This window comes from Chaetomium fimeti (genome assembly GCF_033439085.1).
Source record: "Chaetomium fimeti strain CBS 168.71 chromosome Unknown B0H64scaffold_5, whole genome shotgun sequence".
Taxonomy (NCBI): domain Eukaryota; kingdom Fungi; phylum Ascomycota; class Sordariomycetes; order Sordariales; family Chaetomiaceae; genus Chaetomium; species Chaetomium fimeti.
The window spans coordinates 1,347,982-1,363,047 of NW_026944333.1; the positions used below are offsets into that span (position 1 = coordinate 1,347,982).

The 15,066-nt window shown below is 56.4% G+C and overlaps 4 protein-coding genes across 4 annotated transcripts; 2 read left to right on the forward strand and 2 right to left on the reverse strand.

The window, feature by feature from the left end:
• Window positions 1-386: 386 nt before the first annotated feature.
• Window positions 387-7,497, forward strand: B0H64DRAFT_375020 (ankyrin repeat-containing domain protein; the record flags this gene model as incomplete). Its single annotated transcript, XM_062802389.1, has 9 exons — window positions 387-1,257; window positions 1,513-1,604; window positions 1,724-1,823; window positions 1,909-2,183; window positions 2,397-2,781; window positions 2,854-2,893; window positions 2,999-3,095; window positions 3,291-7,118; window positions 7,180-7,497. 9 exons carry the CDS (start codon window positions 387-389, stop codon window positions 7,495-7,497), a joined length of 6,006 nt encoding a protein of 2,001 aa, XP_062657718.1.
• Window positions 7,498-7,960: 463 nt separating this feature from the next.
• On the forward strand, window positions 7,961-9,290 carry B0H64DRAFT_181828 (uncharacterized protein). The gene is made up of 2 exons (XM_062798933.1): window positions 7,961-8,488; window positions 8,545-9,290. Exons 1-2 carry the CDS (start codon window positions 8,202-8,204, stop codon window positions 9,215-9,217), a joined length of 960 nt encoding a protein of 319 aa, XP_062657719.1. The 5' UTR covers window positions 7,961-8,201; the 3' UTR covers window positions 9,218-9,290.
• Window positions 9,290-12,516, reverse strand: B0H64DRAFT_181836 (prion-inhibition and propagation-domain-containing protein). Its single transcript, XM_062798934.1, has 3 exons — window positions 11,038-12,516; window positions 10,583-10,978; window positions 9,290-10,523 (listed from the first exon to the last, which is right to left on the reverse strand). The coding sequence occupies exons 1-3, from the start codon at window positions 12,478-12,480 to the stop codon at window positions 9,363-9,365; spliced, it is 3,000 nt and encodes a 999-aa protein (XP_062657720.1). The 5' UTR covers window positions 12,481-12,516; the 3' UTR covers window positions 9,290-9,362.
• A 518-nt stretch (window positions 12,517-13,034) lies between these two features.
• On the reverse strand, window positions 13,035-14,641 carry B0H64DRAFT_361522 (uncharacterized protein; the record flags this gene model as incomplete). Its single annotated transcript, XM_062801735.1, has 2 exons — window positions 13,035-13,236; window positions 13,275-14,641. 2 exons carry the CDS (start codon window positions 14,639-14,641, stop codon window positions 13,035-13,037), a joined length of 1,569 nt encoding a protein of 522 aa, XP_062657721.1.
• Window positions 14,642-15,066: the final 425 nt, after the last annotated feature.

Consider the following 15,066-nt stretch of genomic DNA (forward strand, 5'->3'; position numbering starts at 1 on the left):
TTTTGTGCTTTTTGCTTGATTTCTTGCTTTCCTTTTATCAAGTTCGGCTTTTTTTGGCCAGAGGGTGACACCCAAGAAAGACGGAGGTTGCATTGTCCCCTCTCCTTTGCATTTGGCCCCCACGGCGGCCTTCCATTGCTTGGTTTGATTGGGCCGGACGTGGTGAGGTGCGTGGTGAGAGAATCCTGACAAGGAGCTGAGGATGGTGTCTGGTGCTGACCGTAATGCCGCGGCGGCTTGGACGGAACGATTGGATACAAAGTCTGAAATAAATTACCGCACTCCCGGCGACTCCGAGCCTCATGAGAGGTTCGAAGAGGGCTGGTGTTGGGCAGCGACCCAGTCTTGTGAACAATCTTCCAGGTCAAGGTACGCAAACTGGAAAGATGGCGGAAACAGATGAGCCCATATCGTCACTCGACATATCGCTATCCCCCGCTGCAATCGACTCGGAACTCAGGACGCAAAATGCCTCTCCGGACGACTTTGAGCGGCGCAACATCATCGAGCGAACCCAAACCGCCGTTGAGATTCGATGCGATCTCATGGAAGTGACCCACGGTTGGATGGGACAATCTGGGGATGACTACGCAACGCTGATGGTCCTCCGTTTTCGCTTTGACCCTCAAAAGACTTCCCGGCGACTGCGCCGTGTCCGGGTCAGCGTTGAGCTTCTCTCGTCGTCGCCCGGCGGCGACGCCCCCGAGGTTGCTGCCATCGCCCCCGAGGAACGCTGGAGTGTGGCGCCGACGGTGGACCAGGAAACAGTTGTCCGGGGAGCCGAAATCCAGGTCGGCGCATCGGGCATTCCATTTGTGGATGCTGGGGTGAACACGACGCTGGAGAAGACGGTGGCTCGCGATGTGAGTGACGCGACAACAGTCACCGGGTCCATCAATCTGGGAGAGGGGAGGAACTCGGGCTCCTCGACATGCGCAGTCTGGACTCTCCTCGAGAACAAGCGGCGTGAAACTGGGGTGCCGGACACGCTGAAGGTCGCGATTCTCCTTAGACGGATGGATGAGGAGCCATACGAAGCCACATTCGCATTGGAGGCGGAGGCAGATTTCGCGACAAAGTTCGAGTCACTGCTCAAATTTAGCGCCAAGCAGCCGCTGGATGACCCTGTTCTCTTCAATCCGCGATGGGAGCCTAAGAAACCAAGAAAGGGCCGAAGCAGGGGCGTCGAGAACCTTGGGACGATTGACTTATATTCTCTCTGCGAGGTGAGGATGGCACCCGAAGCTTTCTTCCACCGTAAGTAGGAGAAAGAGACCTCAGACATCAATGCTGAATGAACAGTTGCGCGTATTGGTAACATTACCCGTAAATACGTCAAAATCCATGCCCTGCATCGCTGCCCAGAAATGTTGGATGCCTGCGCGCTTCGCTCCCTACCGAATCACCTAATTTGCCCAGACTGGGCTGCGGGCTGACTGGCGTCCAAGAGCAGAGAGGGGGGCGCGGGAGCCTCCCCCAACAATGTAACCCAACTGTTCTCGCCTATCGCAGCTCTCATCGGGTCAAGAGCTCCGCGCGCTTGCCAGGCACCCAGGCCTCAGATGTCCTACAGGGCTTCCCTCAATCGGCTCGAGGTTCTCGAGGTAGTCCATCACCTCAGTCGTATGGTCAACTAGACTCGCTGCGCCAATTTTGACGATGGACGACGATCCCAACTTGGGCGATGGGCTGCCGACGAGTCCGACTGGCGCCTCCGCCGCAGCGGACACAGAAGAGGCGCCAGAGCCAAGGTCTGAGCCAAGTTCATCAGGACCACCACTCGGACTACAAATACACGCAGACAGCAGCTCCCCTGATTACGAGTAAGTTGCTGGGACGGTACCTGTCTTACCGATGGTACCGGGACCGTCAGACTGATCAACTGACTTGGCAAAAGCGTGATTGCAGTGCATGGAATTCATGGTGATATGGCGACATGGGGCATTGACGAGTCCAATCTCGAGGTGACCGACGACTGTTGGCTGCCGCTTCGTTTCGAGAATGCTAGGATTATGACGTTCAATTACGACACAGACCCAGAAAAGACGCGATACTACACACGTCTTGGGGTCGAGGAAGAAGCGAAGAAGCTGTTGGCGAGCATCGAGCAGCATCGTCAGGGTGCCGAAGACAGGCCGATCGTGTTCGTCACACACGACTTGGGCGGGTTGATCGTTAAGGCCGTGAGTAGAACACCCGCGAAGGGGTCATGACAAGCAACCTCCTGACAATTTTGGTCTGCCCAGGCATTAGCATCAATAAGACGACCCCAAGCTGACTTCCATACGGGCGTTCACATGGCAGTTGAGGCTCTGGTACGGCGTGTCATTCTGATCCTAGCGTCCTCCCCTGGCAGGATGCTCATTTTTCTTTTTTCCCCCTAACTTTGCTCATAGATCACCTTCGGCTATCCTCATGTGACCGCCCACTCGGCCGAACTCGAGGAGGAACTCGTCTTGCTGCTGAATCTGCGCCCCGAGTGTTTCCTCCCCAGCTGCAGCCGCATCATAGCTGCAAGTCTTGCCGAGACATGTGCCGAGGTTAATGGCGACTTCATCCATACCCACGCCGCCGCGCTTGTGCGGCTGCGAGTTGTGTCGATTGCCTCAGAACACACAAGTAAACCCGAGCAAGTTTTCGGGATTAACATTGCCTGGTTTGGCAAGGAACCCGCGTTCAACATAACCAGCGACAGTACTCATATGGACCTCGTCAAAATAGGAACCTCCGGTCCTGAGGCATTGGAAAATGTGATACACAAAGGCTGGAAAGGCGGCAGAGGTGAGTACCTAGAAAGACCGCCATTACTGATACCTCGGCCCTCAAACTCAAACTAACAACCCTGCCTCGTAGCTCACGACCACGACGAATCAAACCTAGACACCCTGTTCAGGTTCGCTTCCGGGGTCTCTCCAATATATCCCCGTGCACACCCCGACTCCACACTACCGCCAGCGCTCCAAAGCGCCGTTGATGAAATACTCACGTCCATGTCCAGAAAGCTTCTACACGTGGAATGCGATGAGGAAGACGTCATATACGTCTCTGAAGCCTTGAATAACAACATGCGGCACAGCAAGAAAACGAACGTCCAGGTCGTTTCGTACTTCCGATTCGAGTCCAACGATATTCGATTTAACAATATAGCGGCCTGTCTCCGAACGATGTATTCCTCGATGCTTCAGGCCAACATCCACCACAACTACTATTCGGCCACGATACTGGCTAATCATCTCAGCCAACTACATGCTTTGAGCGGGGATGATATGTACTCATACTTCGAAGACTAGCTTATCTATCAGCGCAGAGCCGCAGAATACATCTTCCTTCTTGCCGACTTTGGCGAGTGCGACGATTCGTCGTTGGCCTTCCTCGACCAACTTCGATTCCGCCTCAGCAAGACAGAGGCTCGATACCGATTTGTTGTGACAACCAGCAAGGGTCCCAATACCAACAAGCGTCTTCTTGAGATGTTACCGGAAACAGCGCCCAGCTTCTATCACCGTGTCGACCTTGATTCGTCTGCGAAGGGCCCAGGGTCGAAGCACGGGATAAACGCCGAATTCGAGCTATCAATGTTGTTTCAGCGGTATCCTGACTACACTCACGAGAGCCTAATGGACCAGATCAGAGACATTGTCACTGTACGGTATAACGATCATCCGGACTTGTGCTCAAACATCACCGACTGGCTCAACGCCCACGGGGGGGACCACCAAAGTTCAGGGGTGCAAGAAGGCCTTGGGGCCCTGGCAACGGAGGAGCCAACCGCGGACGCCGTCTATCACGTAATCTTTGGCAGCCTGCCCCAGATGCAACATTCCTGGGCACGGATTGTGCTAACATGGCTCCTGACAGCCGTCCGGCCGTTGAGGTTCAGGGAGTTTTTGTTGCTCTCAGACACGGCTCAAGCAGAGGACGGCCGGGGTGTTCGCGACCTTGACTCAATCTCTCAGAGGAAACACGGGATAAATGACGTGAAACGGACGTTGCGGGTCTTTGGAGGCCTTGTCGAAGAATGCAACGGAGAGGTCCGCCTGGCGAATCGGTCTATAAGGCGGTGGCTGTTATCACAACAAGCAAACGAAGAAGCATCTGCCGACGAGAAGAACCACGGCCGGGAAGGCCAGTGGTACACGTGTCTTGGCGCCGAAGTCCAACGCCACCTTTCCATTGTGAAGTCTTGCCTCGAACTGTTAACGGCTATCAAGACCGAGGGGCCGCTGGGGACACTTGGATATGCCGCTCAACATTGGGTTACTCACTACAAACTTGCACGGGATCTCGACAAAGTTGCTACGGCATCTTCTGTCCACGCTGACATCTCGGCTTTCTTCAAACATACAACTGCATGGGGCGCCTGGTGGCAGAGCTACGAGGAGCTTTCCGACAGCCTGGACAAGCGAGTTGGAGTCGAAACGCCGCTTCAAATCGCAGCACACCTGGGTCTAGAAGACTTTATTGAATGTTTGCGAGACGGGTTAACGCCCGACGACTCCTCTTATCAGTATGCACTAGACCAGGCGGCCGAAATGGGCCATATCAACACCCTCCGCCTCCTTCTTCCACCCAACGGTGCCAGATTTGATGAGGGTCTGCACGATCCCCACGTCCAGAGACATGCCAAGGCAGCGGCTCGCGGAGGTGCCGAAGTTCTCAGGGAAATTATCGGCCGGATTCCCAAGGAGGACCTCACCGACATGGAAAATCGAGAGTTCTTGGTCAATATCATGAGCAGAGCGGCCTGGGATGGCCTTGATGATGTAATACGGCTTGTTGGAGACCCAGGGCCGTATGTAAGCCCTGGGTCATCGTGCTCGGTTCTGCCAGGACGCACACCTCTCAGTCTAGCCGTCCGGCGACATCACATGAATGCGTTTCACGCATTGCTGGACATAGGAGTTGAGGTGGACGCGTACTGCTGTGAGCCCAAGCCGCATGACGAAAGTTCGAGGGCAATGCAGATGGCGAGCGACTACGGGATCGACGATGCTGTCGCCGTCCTGCTGGAGAAGGGGGATGTTGTCAAGATTGACGACACCCAATGGTCATATATCCAGTGTGCCGCTGACTGGGGCCAGCATGCCGCTGCGAAGGTGCTGGCCGCCCATAGCCCATACCGGGATTACATCGAATCCGGTGCCTCAAACGACCCGCTCATCCGTGCTGCCGAGCTAGGGTTCCTCGAGACTTTCAAGGCTGTCTTGACGCCAGACGTTGAAATCGACCTCTCATCGACATATGGGACCACCCTTTACTACGCCGTCTTTGGAGAAAACATCGAAATCTGCCGTATTCTGTTGACGAGGGGCGCCAGCGTCGACCTGTCAGTCGCAAACCAGATGACCCCTCTTGCTCGGGCTTCCCTCGACAATTTGCTGGAGATTGCTGAGCTCCTCCTGGATCATGGGGCTGAGGTGGACAAGACAAGTGTTTTGGACGACATCGCAGGAACCACACCTCTCCACATCGCTGCGACTCGACAACACGAAGATATGGCAGCTCTCCTTTTGCGGCGAAAGGTCGACCCCAACGCTCGAAACGGGGAGGGATGGAGCGTCCTCTGTGCGGCCGCCAAGCTGGGTAATGTCGACATGATCAACCAGCTTGTCGCTGCTGGGGCCGATGTCAACATGCCTTGCACGCCAGAAAGAATGACGGCCCTGCACGTGGCTGTCGAGTACCCAGAGGCGGTGCGTGCCCTTCTGAAGCATGGTGCGGATCCACGGCAGAAAAGCACCGCTGTAGTGGGTTCAACACCGCTCGATCGGGCCATGCTGGAAAATACCGATGCCACCACCGTGCAGATTATGCTAGAGGAATCTACCGAGAACATGAAGCCCGACTTCACGCTTGCCAGCTTTAGATCAGCACTTGCGGATGCGGTGCGGTCAGGAAAGTACGAGATTGCGAGGATGCTGCTAGAAGCCGGAGCCGATGTCGACCAAGATTGTGATCAGACGTCGGGCATGACGCTGCTCTCACTTGCCGTCACTTCCGAGAATGTCAATACCGTGCGCACCATTCTGGAGTTCCGTCCCGAGCTACACACCGGGGATGCCGATGGCAACACGGCCCTGCATTACGTGGGCGAGGACGCCTTGGTTGAAATTGCTCCGCTACTCGTCAATGCCGGCTGTGCTCTCGACGCCGTGAACAAGGAGGGTACTTCCCCTCTGACCAAGGCCGTCAGTAACGGCCACCTAGCCGTCGTGGAATACATGCTCACCAAGCCCTCGGCCCTCCGCACGCTCAACCTCGTTCAGGACAACAACAACATCCCGCTCCACAAGGCCTGTCTGAACGCCAACGCAGAAATGGTCGCTCTCCTCCTTGCCAAGGGCGCTGACCCCAACCTCCGCAGCAGGGGCACTATCGGCGGCACCCCCTTAGCGTGTGCCTGCCTCCACGAATACCAAGACGCATCCAACTACATGCCCGAGAGCGACGCCATCATCCGTCAGCTCATCTCCAGCGGCGCCATCGTTACCCTCCCGGCCGGCGTATACGGGTTCGCCTTGCACGCGGCCGCTTCCGCCTCGGCGCCCGACATCATCCAGTTATTCCTCGAAAAGGGGGCCGACATCGAGGGCGTCGACGCCCTCGGACGGCGACCCATCCACAAGGCGTGCTACAACTCCCTACCAGCCCTTCAGGCCCTCAACATCCCCGACGCCCACTTCGCTCTACGAGACAAACTCGGCTGTCTGCCGCTCCATTACGCCGTGCTCAGCGGGCAGCAAGATCTCCTCGCCGAAGTGCTCTCGCGATCGGCCAAAGTGGGCCTGTCCGTCGACGAGAAGGACAACGACGGATGGACGCCCCTGCTCTGGGCGGCGCGCGCGACCAAGGTGTCTTGTCGCAGGGACCGGACCCCCGCGGGTGTCGAGATGGTGACGAAGCTGCTAGCGCAGGGGGCCGACGTGAGGGTGCGGGGCGAGGGCCTGTATGAGAGCCAGACGTGGTCCGCGAGGGAGATCGCGCTGTATCACGGGGCGGATGACGTGGCTGAGTTGCTGGCGGCGAGCGGAGATGTCCCGCCGCGGGACGGGCGGCGGACTAAGAATATCAGAAAACGGGGGGATGAAACGACGGGGTATTGTAATGTTTGCGGGCTCGTGGGTTTCTTTCTTTTCTTCTTTCTATCTGAATTCGGGTCTGAGGCTAATACCGGCGCAGAACTTACGCGGCGTGTACTTCCAGTGCACCACTTGCGACGAATACATGCTATGCTTCAAGTGCTACAAGGCGAAAGACACGGTGCACGCCAACCACGATTTCAACGACAAGGGGTTCGATCATGACTCGGATGAGGAGGACTCGGACGAGGAGGCTGAGCCTCCAGTCGCGGGAAGCTCAACATCGGAGCAACTACCTAAGGGTGGTGATGGGGACGACGAGCATGATGGGGGCTTCGATGACGAGGTTGTCAGTGATGACGAGAGTGATGCTAGTGTGGTGCCGGGGAGCGACGGAGAGGGAAAGAAAGATGAGTGAGGGTTAATGCCCCCTCATCATGTACTGCAAGCCACATCACTTGGCACTATATCCATAGCCCTGCTTAAAACCAGTAAGATACCTCTTATAAGGCGCCTTCTCATGGAGAGAAGACCTTTTCCAATGCAGAAAAGCTATAACGAGTATCTCCTAGACTAGGCTACCTAATAGAAGTTTAGAGTTTGAAGCCTTCAGGTGTGGATCTTAAAGCCTGAGCTATAAACTCCGCCATGCCTAGAGGAGAAACCGCAAGATGTGGTGGTACATACATACTTCTTGGAAGAAATTTACGACGGGCATTGTGCCACTGGCTGTCCATGACTTCTGCTTACTCACGAAAAGGGAGGGGGAATGGTTCTAGACCTCGACCTTTGCAGGATGCCGTCTTGGCGGGTTCCCGAAAAGATCCTATCGGGGTTTGGACCACGGCGCCGTCGACAAGAGGGGTTATCCGGCTGGCATGCTTCCCGTTGGGAGTTGAGACACTCAGGCGTGGACGGGGGCGTGGACGGGGGCGTGGGAGACGCAAACGGCACATTATGGAGGACTTGCGGAACGCTATAAATCATTCTTCCCCCGCTCAAAGAGTAAAGAACGAAGCTAGCATCTGCTCAGGCAGTCAACCATTTATCGACACTTCTCAAGTTCCGCTTGCACACTATCAACTTTCCCCTATTTTTAATACCCATTGACCCTTGAGAGCAATGGCACTCCGAGTCTGGCATATCAGTGGCGCCAACACCGGATTCGGTTTGGAGCTGGCTTTCAAGGCTCTCAAAGAAGGCGACCAAGTCATCGCCGCGGTCCGTTCACCGTCCAAGATCCCGGACAACCTCAGGGTAGATGGCGTCAAAGTCCTACAATACGACCTCTCCTTCTCCCAGGAAGAGATGAACACCTACGCCAAAAAGGCATTTGCCGCCTTTGGCCGAGTGGACGTCCTCGTCAACAACGCCGGTTACGCTTACATGGGCGCCATCGAGGAAACCGAGTACACCCCCCTACCCTCCCTTCCACAACCCATCCACCACTAACCCACCCCTCCAGAGACGCCATGGTCAAAACCCAATTCGACATCAACGTCTTCGGCATCCTGCGCACCATCCGGGCCTTCCTCCCGCACCTGCGCGCGCAACCAACCCCCACCACAACCCATCCCCAACCAACCCAACCCCAAGCCAACCCCTCCGCCTACATCCTCAACGTCTCCTCCATCGGCGGCCTGCGCGGCTACCCGTCCAACGGCGTCTACTGCGCGACCAAGTTCGCGCTCGAAGGGCTCACGCAGGCGCTCGCGCTCGAGATCGCCCCCTTCGGCCTGCACGCCGCCGTCGTCGAGCCGGGCTACTTCCGCACCGCCTTCCTGTCGGGCGTGGCCTCGAGCGGCGGCGGCGGCGGTGGTGGTGGTGGTGGTGGTGGTGGTGCTGCTGGTGCTGCTAATCTCGCGCCGGCGCTGGCGGTGTACGAGGACACGGTGGCGCACGAGGCGCGCGCGAGCTTTACGGCGTATGATGGAAGGCAGCCGGGGGATCCGGTGCGGGGGGCGGCGAGGATCTGGGAGTATGTCGCTGGGGAGGGGCTGTTTGTGGGGAAGGGGAGGAGGTTGAGATTGCCGTTGGGGAGTGATACGGGGAGGGTGATGCGGGAGGTGAGTGGGGAGTTGGCGGAGACGGTGAGGGAGTATGAGGAGGTTTGGAGCAGCACGGATTTTAAGGAGTGAAGGCTTCTGGATATGTGTTCAGATACACCGGCGGTGACTTCACAGAGGATTGCTGCCATTGCTACTGACAAAGTTCGGTCTTTCTCTAAATCCGCCATTCCGAACTTACGAGCATGTTGCCGCCGTGGAACTCCCCTTGGGAAATTCATGAGCCCATAGCGCTGGGAACAACTGGGTCCACGCGCTTCAATTCCATCACCCGTGCTCTGGACGATGGTGACGACCGCGCAGCCATCTTCTCCGCCATCTCGATGAGAAGGTCCCAATCGATGATGCGCTCCTCCCGCTCCGAGTAAAAGGCGGTGCGAACAACGGCATCGACTAAAGATCGGATCGCGTCCCATGACAGCTCAAACCTCGCAAGTTTGTCGATGTACTTCTCGTCTTCAGGACTTAGGTCCTTCAGTCTGAAATTGTGATCGGTCCACTTCTTGATGTATTGTCTCCAGAGCACTCGGCGGCAAGCTGGGCGCACGAAATTAAAGCTGGCGCATACCCGCTGTTCGATTCTCAGATCCAGCCGCACATCCTCATCTGGCAAGGAAAGGATGACGATGCCGTCGAAGGCGTCCAAGAACCGCAGTAGGGTTGCTACAGCGGCATCCACACTTTCTCGGGGCCGGTTTCGCAAATAGTACGCTCCGAGAACGTCTTCGATGACCACGATGCATCCCCATTCGCTCGCGAGCATTCCGGCTTGTTGCAGGGTACGCTCGGCCTGTCCGGCTTCACTCTCTGTCACAATCTGAACGCGATACAGTGATCTTCTGGCCATGATCGACACTGCCTCTATGGCCTCTCTGCCGGCTCGGCCACGAACGGTCATGACGACCCTTGGTGACGTTCGCAGATGTTGAGGACGTGTCGGGTATGGCCCGGGCTCCCCGGGTGCCAGCAGGCGTTCGAGGAATGCCTTTTCAGACTCGCCAACAACCATGTCTTGAGAAGGTCCCCATTCCTGATCTGGCACCCGCCTGACGTGGCGCACCAGCAACTTCTTCGACGTATGATGACGGAGGTGGAAGCCATATATCACATGTGGCTGGCATGCGAAGAAACGAGCCCTTTCTGTCGACATGGAGCCAAACTCTTCACCGAGTTCCATGGCGCGTTCCTCCTCTTGTTCCTCATACTCTGCTCGCATCATTTCTTCCCTGTCCGTGTATATTATCAACTGCCAATCTTGGAGCTGCTCTTCCTCCTCGCTAAAAAGATCAAGATGCGGAACCCGTTCTGTCAAGTCCGTAAATCGGGGCCGTTGAAGATGTTCGTATTCTGCCGCGTCGACGATATATTGATCGAGCCCCTAGATATTCCCGACATGGTTAATAAGGCGGCTGCCACGACTGTGTGAGGGACACTTGCATCTGCAAAACCTGAAACACTTTCAGACTCGTCTGTCACCAAATGCGTACCCCGACCCAACTTCCAATACTTTTGTCCCCTGTCAACGAGATACCCCCTGACATCATCACCGGCCCACCCGGCTGGGCAGATAGGTAGCTTATACATGCGTGCCTCTTGACCGGATTTGTGAAAATGGGACCGGGGAATGTGAAGCTTCCGAACCTCGTGCAGATGGGGCTCGGAAAGGAGGGGTTGTGAAGTCAACGAGTGTAGTCTGCCTGTCACATTGATTTCGAGAACTTCGGCCTTTTCCTCGTCCGTGGTGCGCGTGAATTGAACGGGGCCAACTTGTACAAAGGCCCGATCGTCGTCATCACCCTCGGAATTTCGCTCGATCACCATGCCCCCTGGAGGCTTCAACAGCGCGTTAGCAACTCCCCAGAAAGCCTAGGACGAAATCTTGGAGGGCTTACGAAAACCAGGGGCAGACTTTCCCATCTCACTACGCCAGAGTGCTCAATCGGGTCGTAGATGTGCGCCATGCAGCTCTGGATGCAATCCAGGAGGGTCTCTGTTCCTCTCACCGCATGCGCGTCCTTACCTGGGGAGGGCTTGAGAGGCCGTGTTTTGTCGAGTAAAGCCTTGTTATGGAAATACCATTCGTAGGGAGAGCGGAGCTCCATGGTCGGACAAAACGTCGGGGGATCTGCCTTGAGGTCTAACGATTTCAGGGTTGAACACAAGGCATCAGACATAAGGTAGATGCCGGACTCCGTCGACGCTGCCGTTCGGGTGGTGATATTGTCATGGCAACATGTGTACTCCTTAAACAACACGAAAGCCAAGTGACTGTTCTGCTCAAGGTATGGCCCGAGGCTGGGCAAAGCCCGTTTGCCAGAAAGATGCAACGTCGTTGGGTTGTGGAGAGGGTTGCATTCGTCGATGACAAGCCACTGGTGATTTGGACCGCTTGTGGTTTGATAGTTGGGCTCGTCGAAGAAGATTGTCACCGGTTGCGAGTCACACACGACTCTGTGCAGGACTTGGTAGGGCACACTTTCTCGCGAGTCCATGTTGGCAAGGGGAACAGGCTGGTCCAATACCTCCCACGCTGCATCAGCCGGGCTAACAGAAGGTGTCCCGACTGGCACTTCCGTGGAAATGCTCTCATCCCTTCCCGGGGTGTTGGCAGGGCGCTGTCCCCCCTCTTGGATCTGGCACAACCGCAGACTGGCAGCGTCAGCGACCGGATCACTAATGCCCATGCGCGCGGTTTCGATCGTTTCAAGTTCCTCGACGTCGATGATACTGCCGACCTCCTCTCGGATCAGGTCCCGTTGGCGGTGTCGGACATTCAGCTCACTCGTCAGGGCTTCAAGATCGTCGTTGAAGTCTTTCAAGTGCTGTACCAAGTCGGCAAACTTGCGTTTGTCATCGACCGCCCAACGAATCGCCGTTGGCAGCGCAGGGCGCCTCGGAGAGGATGACCAAGGCAATGCAGCGTCGGTGTGCGCCTTGACCAAGCTCGATGCTCGCGCCTGAAGCTTGGAGGCAAAAGCCCCAAGTATCGCCGAGGCGGATGTTTTGCCAGACTCTGATTCTGCCAGAGAGAGACCGTAGCGGGTATATAGGGTTCTATGGTCCTGAAAGAGGCCGGCCATGCGCTGCAAAGTCGCCTCAACCGCGAGTCGGACATCATCATTCCATGGCAGGTTCGTGCGGTTGTTCGCATCCGTGAATCCACAAGCTCTTCCCCAGGTCTGCAGTCGAAGGCGCTGATTTGCATATTTTGCCTCGAGAATCCAGTAATCGCGCCCAAAGTAACGCCCCTGCTGGACGATGTTGAAACACTCGATGCAAGTCGTGAAGAGGCCGGCCAAGCCAGCGATGCCGACAGCAAGACCAACGGGTTCCATCTCGCAATGGGTGGTGGCCCGTGGGGAATGGCGTTGCAGTTACGGAGAAGGTGAGGAGGCCGGCCAAGTGGCTGCTGTGGATAAATATGAGCCTTGCAAAGCCCCCCTCGTCCCGCTTGTCAAGAGGCAGTGCATGCATGATGCAGTCCGCGACGCCAGACCAGAAAGGTTATTCTGGGTCAATCGTTGGGCAGCCTCGAACCACAACAAGGGCAAAAAGACCGCCAACTCTCGTGCTTACCGCCAGTGTTAGCAATTGGGTTGTTGTCCCAACCCCTTTTCACCACATTTGAAGGTGCGAACCCGGTATCCCAAAAGGACTGCTCCGATACAAGGCTGACGCCTACCCATTCGTTATCAAGATTTAGACTGTAGGGCTTGGAGCTAGCAATGGGACTCCGAGGCCTGTCCCCATCAACGCCGCGCCAGTGTTGACATGCGCAGTCGTCCCGATAATGGACCCCCCCTCCAGTATATGGATGCACCCATACAAGAAGCCATGCGCGGCATATAGCAGTTTGCTTTGACTCATTGCAAGGTGAGCATATGATTCACTACCAGTTAAACCGACTAACCGGGTCAGTAAGTTCGCAGACCCTGAGAAACTGCTCCCGTATCCAGACGACTTGGTCCCCACGCAGCCCACGACAGATGAGCTCTCCGCCCTCCTTTGACAGCACTTTGATCAGGCTATTCAGGTGAAGCAGTGCGTGCGAAGGGCCTTGAACCAGTATATGTCGCTTGTAATCGAGGAGACTCATCGCCTGATCCCCTCGGAGATACTGCGTACGCACGGCTTCGTCCAAGTCTTGGTCGTGGTAGCTGGGGATTCTGATCGCCGGGCCGCCAAGTCGTGCATGCCTCCGTGATTTTGGCGGTTGCCCAGGTAAAACGGCATGGACCGGCAGATGGAGTCCACCAACTCCCTGCCGCGATTGGGATCTGGGAAACTGCATTCCTTGGTAGCAATCGAGATGGTTTGCTGCAGCGCCTCGGGGGGCGCTTTCGCAAGCAGACAGAGCTCCATCCGCAGGACCATGAGCCGGCAAACGCGCCATACATTCCAGATGGTGGCAATCTGGACGGTCGGGTATATATCGCAGAACCCTAAGTAAGCAAAGGTGTCTTCTTCGGGTTTTGCATAAGGCTGCCATGAGGCCGGCACCAGCTGAACCCAATCCAAGAGTTGTGCGTCAACGGACGAAGCGTCCTGCCACCAAGTCGCGAGGGCCAGACCGTCCAGGTTATTCTTGGCCAGCCCGCACATCAAGGTGGATAGTCTCGTTTGCAAATCGGCAATCGAGAGCCCGATCAGGTCCAAGACTGCACTCGGGGTAGCTGGCATAGAATCGTCCCACCCCGCGTTGAACCAAACATGCAGGTCCCAGGTGTCGTCCGGTTGCACTTCCATAAATGTCGACACGTCACAGTGCCGCAGGTAGCCCCTCAAGTATGCGCGGCAATCCGAGTCCGGGACGGTCCCGGCGCCATGCTCGAGCAATGCACGAGCCCCGTCCTGGTGGGCGCGCACGGTACGCCGGTGCGTCGACCGAGCAGCGAGGCTCTCGTAGAAATGCATCAAGATGGCGCCGAGGACGGTACTGTCCTTTGACCGCTCGAGGGGATCGTTGAGAGCTGCTCGCAGGCGACTCAACGCCCTGGTAAACGGAGGATGAGGCGTCCGATAGCTGTTTGTTGGGGTTTTCCACATACTCCAGAGCTTCGTTGCCACGGCGGTCAGGACGGTCGAGAGGACAGAATCGGGATGCTCCTTGGCTACGACGGGGAAAAGAGGCTCCAGGAAGCCCTGGGTCGAGTGTAAGCTGCGTCCTAAGCTCGCGATCGAGGTGAGGAAGAAGCAGACAGCGGATGATTCGTCGCTGGGGGTAATCGTTGCTGGTATGACAGCCTGCCTTGTCCATTCTGGCGTTGTCGACATGCGAGGGCTCCTGGACCGTGATGTCGGCGAAAGGACCTGCCTTGCACCAGTGCCCTGGTGCTTGAACCGAATCCGAATCCCGCCTGTCTTTTTCTCTAATTCGTAACCTCCACACACGCGTCGCAGCCGGAGGCATTCACGACAGCTTGGCCTGTCCCCGTCGCATTTGACGCGTCGTTTGCGACATGTCGAGCAGCCCTTTGAGGGGCCATGGTTGACCATGTCTGCTGCACAATGATCACGAGGACCGATGTCGCTTCTGGTTCAAGTTGAGAGTTGCCACGCGGCCGGTTCTGTTTGCGATTCGCCGCATCCAGGGACTGGGTGAAAGATACCGAGGTAGTTACCATCGGGCGGAAATTAGGTTGATAGCGTTGCGAACGAATCATGGATTGTTGAGTTGAGGAAAGGTGGAGCATTGGACAGTTACTGAAGAAGCAAGCCCCTGACAGGGACTGAGCGCGGTTGATGAGGAACGCGCACACACGCATTTCCCTGTGTACATACACAATACACAGTAAGGCAGATTTACAGATTACCACATCACTCTCTGACCACAATAGCTACGCGTGACAAAGATCTCGTCAACGTTTGGTAGCCTTCGGACAGGTGGTGACGTATAATAGCGACTCTTTGCGGAATTCAGT